Source organism: Amborella trichopoda, chromosome 7 (genome assembly GCF_054954075.1).
Source record: "Amborella trichopoda isolate Santa Cruz 75 chromosome 7, AtrichopodaSantaCruz75HAP2 v2.0, whole genome shotgun sequence".
NCBI lineage: Eukaryota > Viridiplantae > Streptophyta > Magnoliopsida > Amborellales > Amborellaceae > Amborella > Amborella trichopoda.
In genome coordinates this window covers 8,840,790-8,850,484 of record NC_142342.1, presented here as the reverse complement: position 1 = coordinate 8,850,484, position 9,695 = coordinate 8,840,790, and the positions used below count along the sequence as shown (strand labels likewise).

The following is a 9,695-nucleotide window of genomic DNA, read 5'->3' as shown; positions in this document are numbered from 1 at the left end:
CTTATATGGCTCCCCCTGGCTTATCTGTCTCATTGCGGCATTTTTTCAAACTAGGTTTCCATTCGCACCTAACATTCTATGTCTTCTCACCTAACATTCTTCGTCTTCTCTTGTTTTCCTCCTACACCAACCTTTAACATTGTTCTCACTGATGCACGCTCCAACCAACTATTCCACCTCTCCACACTTGAGCTTCTCTCTTCTCCCTTTTTTGACCAATTAAGTTTCTCCCTTTCTCTCGTGCACACACCAAATATTCTTGCTGCGCGCTCCATCGTCCGAGCTTAAAGTTGGACTATATGATCAAGCACGATATATATAAATTAATTTTTTTTTCTAATTCACACATCAACCATTCATGTTGGGTTTATGTGGACTTTAAAAGCCTTATGAGTGCTTGTAAAATGAAATGATATAATGGAACATGAACTCAGTGGGAGTGTGGTCCCTCATAGACCATATTAAGTAAATGATGGTTTGCTGATACAGATCTGTGCTTAACAATCTAGACCAGTCGATTGGGAAAAACCCATGTTACCTGGGCGTGAAGAACAAACCGATGAGGGTTTATGGGTTAGCCTTTGATGAGGGCGGATAACATGCCCGGATGAGTGAGCCGAGGGACTGTGACCTTTATGTGTAATGGTCGCCTACAGAGATAGGGGCCAAAACCTCATCCATATACCATCACATGGCATGCATATCGATAGATCATTCAGAAAAGTTAGAAATCCACATTTTAGGGTGAAGCGTATACATGTACGAGAGATACCCTTATACAATATAGAGCTGCAGTTGCATAAGGTCTTGGTGATCTTGACTTATATCTAGGGGATGACCTATAATCTACAGACTGGGATTGTGACCCCTTGACTCATCCGCCAGACTTTGGTGACCCGTTAGTGAGCTATTGCTTGGACTGTGGATCATGGAAAACACTAGATCGGTTCGATAAGGTAAGTGTGGTATGTAGTCCACAGTTGAAGGTGGAGTGCCCCATGATTGCAGATTAAATTCCTTAACAATATGGATCCATTTTCCATCAAGTTAATTTAATTATGTTTGTTTTATGATAGAAATTATTTTAGAATTATTATTTGAATTTTTATGAGTGATTTGATATTTTATTTATAATTTTTTTTTTGGACTTATAAAAATGAAGATATTGATTGTACAAATTATAAAATTCAAATAATGTTTTAGAATTTTTTTGATAATTTAAAATTATATAAAATATCATAGTGGGTTCCATAGTGCACATGGGCCCACCATATGTCAAGTGGGTGGGCCCCACATGTGCCACACATGGGTGGCACACCCCACCCATTGGATTCTTTATTGGAGTTTAAGTTATTTCATGTTTTGGTAATATTATGTTATGACATGTGGTCAAATAAGATATGGAATATTTTGACCATATATTGACCAAATATTGAAAGTGTACATTGATTTGATATATCTTTGGAATATTTTATGAAAGATTATGGAATGCATAATATTTTAATTAGATTTAATTTATCTAATTTCTATTGGTGGGAAAATGGTTAAGAAAATGAAGATATGATCCATGCACCGTCCATAATATTGATGGCTTATCTATGGAATGGATGACTCAGATCTCTCACCCCACCAATCACCCTTGATCTACGGTCTACATTCAATATCACAAGAAGAGGCAAGCCAAGGAAAACCCTAAGAAACCCTAATCTTGTTCAAGCCTATAAAAAAGGGATTGTCTCTACCCAAAATTTCTACATCTTATATTTCTATCTCTCTCTTAAGAAAGTTTATCTCTTTCTCATGTTTGATCTCTCTCCTACATTGTGAAAGAACCTAAGGGTTTAGGTTATGGAGTTCTTCTCTCTCCTATTTCTCAAATATGGATTTATGACTAAGGGTTTTAGGGTTTAGCAAAAAGAGAATCCACCTCTCTCAAACTAGGTTTCTAAGAGAATTCACCTAGGGTTTGAGTTTGTGATCAAAGGAGTTCATGTTCCATTGGTGTGGATTGGCCGAAATTTGCTTTCCCGGTTGAGATTGAAGCTAGACCGTTCATCCCGTGCCATCGGATGGTGGTGACTTAGTGTGGGGTGTACTAAGCCGAGTTGAGATAATCTCCGACACTCTTCTTTTTGTTTATTGCAGTCTTATCTTTTATTCTCAAGCATAATGTATAGTTGTTTCAATGACATCAAGTTGTTAAGATCTTGGTTTCATTGGTATGTTGATTTTATTTTGAAATTTATCTTATTATAATAAAGACCACATGTAAGTGATCTTTTGCCAAAATAAAGGAGTGCAAAAAAAAAAAAAAAAAAAAATTCCCCGATAAAAGATCACATAGGTCTTTCTTTCAATTCCTGCTGCTCGCTCCATCGTCCGAGCATACCTGCTTTCTCTCTCGCACGCCTCTTCGATCTTTGCCACACAAATTGTTGGGAGCCTAGTTTGCCACCAGGGCCCTAGAGCATTTGGTAAAGTAATCATCTAATCTTTCTCTTTAGGGATTTTTAGGTACGAATTACTTAAATCATCGAATTTACCTTTGTTTAATTCTATAATTTTATTTTAAATTTTTGACATAAGACAATTCAACATTTAATATATCAAACTCAAACTGCTCCATTTGTAAGACAATTTCGATAACTATAACAACAGGCTGCCCTACATTGCCAAACATTATCTATGATACAGCAACATCAAATTGCATTTTTCATAATTTCTTTATATTTAAACTATCCAAACTTTTGACCCTTTTGAACTAACTTTTTTTAGTGTTTTAGGACCCCATGCAGTTAAAATATAGGGAAAATTGCAAAAACCCCCCAAAAATAAACTTTTTAAGTACTTTACCCCACCTAACTTTCCTAGCAAATACCTCCATACAAAAGTTCATTTGTTTTGGATGAAAATACCCTTCTCTTACCTAACAAATTATTTTCATTGGAGAGGACGATCTGGCATTTTGAATTGGCGACCGGTTCGGAAATTATTTTTTACTAGAATGGGCGATCCGGTGTTTTAAAGTTGCGGTCCGGCATTTGAAGTGGCAGTCCCGCAATAAAGGGAATGTATACAATGAGATTATTTGAAAAATAATAGATTGTATTACTTTTGATACAAAAAGATCACAATTACTTGCAACCATCCAATGTGAAATCTAATAACTTGAGTATGTCATAAAATTCGAGAAAATTTCGTTTAAAGTTGGGCTTGATCGGTAGAATAAATGAAGTCATCTAATTTCTCATCCAATAATCAAAATTAATTGCAACCACCTTATACTAAAGATGAATATTATATATACTCCAAAAAATAAACGTCCATGTAAAATTACAAGACTTTTAAACCATAAGGATCCCTATCTATACATAATTATACCTATTTATTCAAGTGACCACATATCACTGATGAGACTGATATCTTCGAAATAAGGACTCTATATCCTAGGTTTAAAAAGTAAACCTTGGATAAGGTTTCCACGAGTCCCCAAACTCATATCGACTAAACCATGTAGAAAGGGAAAGAGTCTCATTTACCTAGTTCGGATCCGAATCTCCAATTTTAGATCCTATCCAAATTTGATATGGATCTAAGATTTAAAGCCGACATGTCAAATCCAAATCCAATCGGATCCAAAAAATTTGATCCAAATAGTAATTAAAATCGAATCCTAAAATAGGTGGCTCCGATCTGGATCCGACCTAGTTATTAAAATGCTATATATTGTAGTATAGAAACTTTTCTCATTATTATATACATACATATATATATATATATATATAATAAAACTATTTATCTTTAGTATAAAGATGTCACAATCATTTCTACTTATTGGATGTCAAATTAGATGACTTTGGGTTAGTCTACTTATTGGATGTCAAATTAGATAACTTTGAGTTAGTCATAAAATCTGAGAAATATCTTTTTTGACCATTAAATATGTCCAATGATCCTCCTACAATTACCCAATTTGAAATCAAAAGGATGAACGACTATAACCTCATTATACAAAAGGCAAATGGTCCCTTTGAATACTTTCCCTATCTATATATTATATAATATTTTTTGTTATATATTATTTTATATATAAAATAATTTTTTTTATATCCAATAGGATCTAGATCCAAATCTCTTATATAATTTTCAGATCTGGATGTAGATCCAAATATTCTAGATCTAATCAGGCCTAAATCCAATGCAAATTTTATGTATACTTTTCAGATCCAAATCTAAATCCCAGTGGATTCAAAACAGATCCAACCCGTTCTCCGCCCTAAATGTATTATTTTTTTTTCTCTAAAATTATTTATCAGATTCTAAATATCACATCCCGAAAATATGAGATCATAAAGCTATCCACGAGGGTATAGTACATTCCCACGAGAGTAGAAAAACTTTTGGGATACAGTGGATATACAAAACCCAACACCAAAAATAGTTTCAGATTAACCTTAATATACCTCAATATATCAATTCACCAACCAGAAAACACATTACTACCTTAAAGAACCACTTCTAGGAGGAAATCGTAATCAATCATGCGCTTCAAAATTTAAATATTAGTCAGTGGCATCATTCAATTGAAAACAAACAAAAAAAAATAAAAGTAAAAAATCTCAAACTCCATCAAATGGCCATATAATATCTTTATAGCTATAACCCCCTTGTAAAAAGGCTAAATGACCTGACGACAGTATACACCATTATTTGGAAACTCAACCGGTGCAACACTGAACCGGCCTGTAACCAGGCGGGCGCCTAGGTACTTAAAAAACTCAAAAAATAATATATAAAATTCAAAAAAATAAAAAAATTGTTTGTAATGTATGTTTAAATGTTTTTTATTTCATAAAAGACTATAAAGTGTTAATAACCTTAAATTCTCAATTTTAAATCCTTTACATTTTTCATCATTTTTTAAAATATTAAAAAATACCCAAACACAAAGCAATTTTTTAAAATATATTTTTTTCACTATTTTTCAACTTTATTTAATCATAATTTAAATATACTTCATTTAGTTTTTTTTTCTTTCATACACTATATAAATATAAATATATATATATATATATATATATATATATATATATATATATATATATATATATATATGCCAATCGGAAAAAAGAGAGCGTACCGGACTCTTGTTACGCATTCCAAGTACGTGAGGGAGGCAAATTGGACCTATCACAAAACTTGAAATTTGGATCCCATTCGAATCCAAATATGGATTCTAAATTCAAATTCAAGTCCAAATTTTAGAATTAAATGGTAATTCAACGGTAGATCCAAGCCAGATCCGATCCAATTTTTTAAAATAATATATTTTTTTTAAAAAATGAAATTATACGACCATTTATATAAATTTCAAAAAATCACCATTAAATTATAAAAAAATTAAATCCCATCATTAAATATCACACGAATCTATAAAAAAACAAATCCCACCATTAAATCATGGATCTATAAAACAAAAATCAAATCCCACGAGTACTTTTTTTAAAAATCAATACCGACTTTAATAATGATCTTTTGATCATTACTCATTTTTCAAAATAATATATATATATATAATAAATTTTATATAATATTTTTAACTTTCAAAACCCCCGGAAAATGGCCGTCCTTTTCCTCATAAAACATTAAGGGTTCCTTAAATCTCTCTTGATTCAGAGATATGTAAGGCGAACTCTTATTTAATGGGACACGAATGCAGCAGACCTGAGGTTAGTGGGAGCCTTTGAGACTAGAGAGAGAGAGAGAGAGAGAGAGAGAGAGAGAGAGAGAGAGAGAGAGAGAGAGAGAGAGAGAGGCAGGAGTTGGTTTAGAGAGCCAAATTGGGTTTCTAGTGGGATAAAAGGGCTTATTTCTGAGAATTGGTTTTCCATAAGCTTGTTTGTATAGAGAGATTTCTGCTTGTTTGTTAGAGTACATTTCTTGGACACGGTCTTTGATTTTGTCTCCGGGCAAACACGTAGTTTCCGGCTCAGAACTGCACAAGGACGCAGGAAATCTCAACTCGAGGGCTCACCTGCATAAAGGACAACTCGCGGGCTCAAACTTCCTCTAGAGCCCACCTCTTTAATGCCCAAATATCTTCAGAGCGATCACCTCGATATCAAGAAAAAATTACATTTCAAGTTTAAGAAATAACCCATCTCGTAAAAAACATAGATTTCAGGTTTTTGGAACGCTTTTTTGAACCGTATTTTCAAAATTTTTATCAACTTCCCTAGATTTTCCTGCTTTTACACATTTGCCGAAACTCACAATTTTATAAATAGATAAAAAATTATATTTTGCAGTATTGAAACCCCATTTCAGTATGTAAGTTTCACTTGATCGTTCAAAACCTTGCTCCATACAAACAGCACCTTCTCGGCTCCATACAAACCGCACCCTCCTCCCAAATGAGAAAATGGAGGAAATTTCTCTAAATGACTCCAGAGGAATTGAGCTTGTGCCCAAATTTTCTCTGTACGAGATAAAATCGAGTAAAAAACTGCCGCTTTTTACAGCGCACAAAATTCTTGGGGAGGGGTTTCGATGGCAACTGATTCAGATCCCAACGCAAATACAATTCCAAATCCCATGGATAATTTCAATTCCAGGTCCGAATCAAAATATTTCCAATCTGACCAGACAATTTAATCCAAATCCAACAGGCCGCACCCAAAAAACCCATCATTGGCCAGGTCCAAAAGACCTTAGGCCCAATCCCAAATAACACCACACCACTTTGGGTAAACGGCTCAAGCCAGACAAGGGCGGACAACAACCACCAGAGGCAGGGAAATAACAAATAGAAAATTTAAAAAATTAAAAATCCAAATAACTATATTTTAACCATGATATAAAAAATTAATAACAGACCAAATTTTAAAAACTACACAAAAAAATTGCAAGTACAAAACCATTCATTGCCTGTATTGCTTTCTTATGTTCACCAAAACGAGGAATCACACAAACATATTCGAAACAAATTTTATCAAACTTCTTATAATTTTTTTCTAATTTTTTAAGGCTCCCCACAACTGCCTTAGGTTACCCCATTCGGGTGACGTCGGACCAAAAAAAAAAAAAAACAAAATTCATCTTTCACTACAGTAGACCATCTGTACACCATTCAATACATATTGCAACAGTCTCAATACCAACAAATATTTACAGGGCAAATTTACAACCCAAACCCAGCAAAAGCAAACCAAGTCGAAGGAAAGAAGATAAGATCATTACAGCACGTCGAACCACAAAATGAGAGAGAATATGGTCGAGAAAACACTGCACAAATGAGAGACAGAATGGTGGAGGGAGGACGTGAAGTTAAACCCTGCTGCCTACACCGCCACCCGCTTTGGGAGCGGCTGGGTCAGCCGCCGCGCCTGCGCCGTAGTCTGGGTCCCTGTACCCTGGTCCATACTTGCTGCTAATTAGTCCGGCATGGAGCAACAGGACATACAGGAATTGGGTGAATGTGAGTGTTATGATAAAGGCCTCCAGCACCTTCAGCCTCCATCCTCTGTGACCACCGACATCGATCTCCTTGCATGCAAACCTAAAGAACACACACACTGATCAATGAAGGTCTGGGTCGCTAGACAACCTATACTGTACACTTGCACCCGCAATCCTACTTGGGATGAATATTCGAAAACTCGACTTGGGCCTAGCACTCGAGTCTACTACCCGGCTGATGCCCCGGCCAGTCCGACTATCTCGGCCTGAGTAGGGTGGTGTACTCCAGCAGCTGAAAATTATTAAAAAAAAAAAAACAAACAAAAAAAAAATCCCCCAAAAAAGCAAAACATATTCAAAGTAAAAATTTAATAAAACAACTAATTGCGGTTAAAAGTACCCCACAAAACAAAAGATCAAAAAAATTTTAAGATTCCCCAGTAGGATCAACTCCAAACAAAAAAAAAAAAAAAAAAAAAAAAAAGGGGACTAGCTCCAATTTCTCCTCACCGCTTATAACCTCTAAACAAGGGTCTCGTCACAAGAAACCAGGGTCCCTATCCGGATTTGGTCAAAAACCATGCTCCCCTCCAAAACATCATTTTGTAACGAACAAACCAAAAAACCTCATTTTTGTGAGGGTGAAGGGCGGGGGGGACAATACCATCTATATCCCTGCTTTTACTAAATTTTTCCTTAAAGCTTCCTCACTTTTGTATGTCGATTTTTTTTTCCCCTGATTTCGAGAATAAAGACAAAAGTCCAGGAAGTATTCATAAGACCTTCCCATAACTAACAACAAGACAATTTTTTTTTTTTTTCCCTCATAAGATTCTCCATCCTCACTAAATTTATTTGAGACCACCTCCAAATTTCACTAGCATGAAATTTCCCCAAAATGAAAAAGGCAGCAAACGAAAAGGAAAACTCACCCAAAAGCCAATGCAGTAATTGCCCACGCCACAACCGCAGAAGAGGCGGTGGCCGCAAGGGTATCACTCCTCCATGCCCTTACATGATTTGCACCCAACAGCTTTGAAGCCACACCAACAACACCAGCTAGAATCGAAAATATCAAGAAATACAGAGTTGCTCCATTTCCAGCCACACCTACAATTAAACCTCACTTTGTCAAACCAGAAGTGACAAAGCACCTCTCCAATAAGAGCACCACCACTCATGCACCATTAGCTAAGCCTTCTTTTTATGTTCACAAATTCAGTTTTGGCCTCTTTGTTTTTTTTTGGTTAGATAAGATGTTATTCAAATAAGAAAAATGGTAAAATCTTTTTCATTTCTCAGCTTAAATACCCCTATTCAAAGGACATATGTTGGCAAACTACAAAAAAAGCACTTTATGAAAAGAGAAAAATAGTGACAATATAAGAAACAAATCTACTAATTTAGTTGGTACCATAATGAACACCATAAAAAAGAACAAAATATAAGGAATCATTTATTCTTCTACTAGAAGCACCATGCAAAGCATCACAACTAAAACAAAGAAAAACCACACCAAATTTTTATTTTTTTGAGTACAATAAAATACAAGGAACCATTTATTCATCAACTAGAAGCACCATGCAAAGTATCACAACTAAAACAAAGAAAAACCACACCAACTTAGTTTTTTTTTTTTTTTTTGAGTACCACGTATATAATATGTACTTTGAACTTAACTGAACTCTAAACATCTTGAGTACCTGGAAAATTGGTTTGGCCATTGACGAACTTGTTGAGGTTCCAACTAGCAAAGCCTACAACTATGACATACATACTAAAATTTAAGAAAAGCAAAGGAGCAGCTACATTCCTTCCAACTGTTTGAGCCATTTTTTCCCCTTTTCACCACCAAAATTCACAAAACTCAAAACCCTTGCTCCCCCCAAAATTATCCCACAAATCTCCTACCTCCCTCCAAATGAACACCACCTTTCTTTCTTTTTAGATCATGATGGTAAAGAGTGAGAAATTAGAGCATATATAGGGAACTGGGGCTTAGGAAAAAAGACACGTGTGCGGTGTCTTATATAAAGCATGAGGGGGTTGCATCTTCTCTCGCTTACATGTGCCCTTACACGTGTCGTGATGGGCGAAGGGATTTCTAGGGTTTACAACGTGCAATCCGGATAACCAGGAAGCCCGTTTCTTGACATGCATTAGGGTTTGGAAAGTGGAGATGATTTGGCCTTATCTTCAGGGAAATGTTTCAACCAATGGCATGAAACGTGGCATGA

The 9,695-nt window shown here is 35.3% G+C and overlaps 1 protein-coding gene across 1 annotated transcript; it reads right to left on the bottom strand.

Moving 5' to 3' along the window:
* Window positions 1-7,135: 7,135 nt before the first annotated feature.
* Window positions 7,136-9,415, bottom strand: LOC18444130 (AWPM-19-like family protein). The gene is made up of 3 exons (XM_006854308.4): window positions 9,162-9,415; window positions 8,391-8,568; window positions 7,136-7,558 (listed from the first exon to the last, which is right to left on the bottom strand). Exons 1-3 carry the CDS (start codon window positions 9,289-9,291, stop codon window positions 7,327-7,329), a joined length of 540 nt encoding a protein of 179 aa, XP_006854370.1. The 5' UTR covers window positions 9,292-9,415; the 3' UTR covers window positions 7,136-7,326.
* Between the last annotated feature and the right edge of the window lie 280 nt (window positions 9,416-9,695).

Bases quoted from the DNA above. Each gene is read 5' to 3' on its own strand.
- LOC18444130 (XM_006854308.4), bottom strand. From the start codon at position 9,291: ATGGCTCAAACAGTTGGAAGGAATGTAGCTGCTCCTTTGCTTTTCTTA. The intron at 8,569-9,161 runs GTACTCAAGATG...GTTTAATTGTAG, and splicing joins TGGCCAAACCAATTTTCCAG to GTGTGGCTGGAAATGGAGCA. The intron at 7,559-8,390 runs GTGAGTTTTCCT...TGTGTTCTTTAG, and splicing joins ATTACTGCATTGGCTTTTGG to GTTTGCATGCAAGGAGATCG.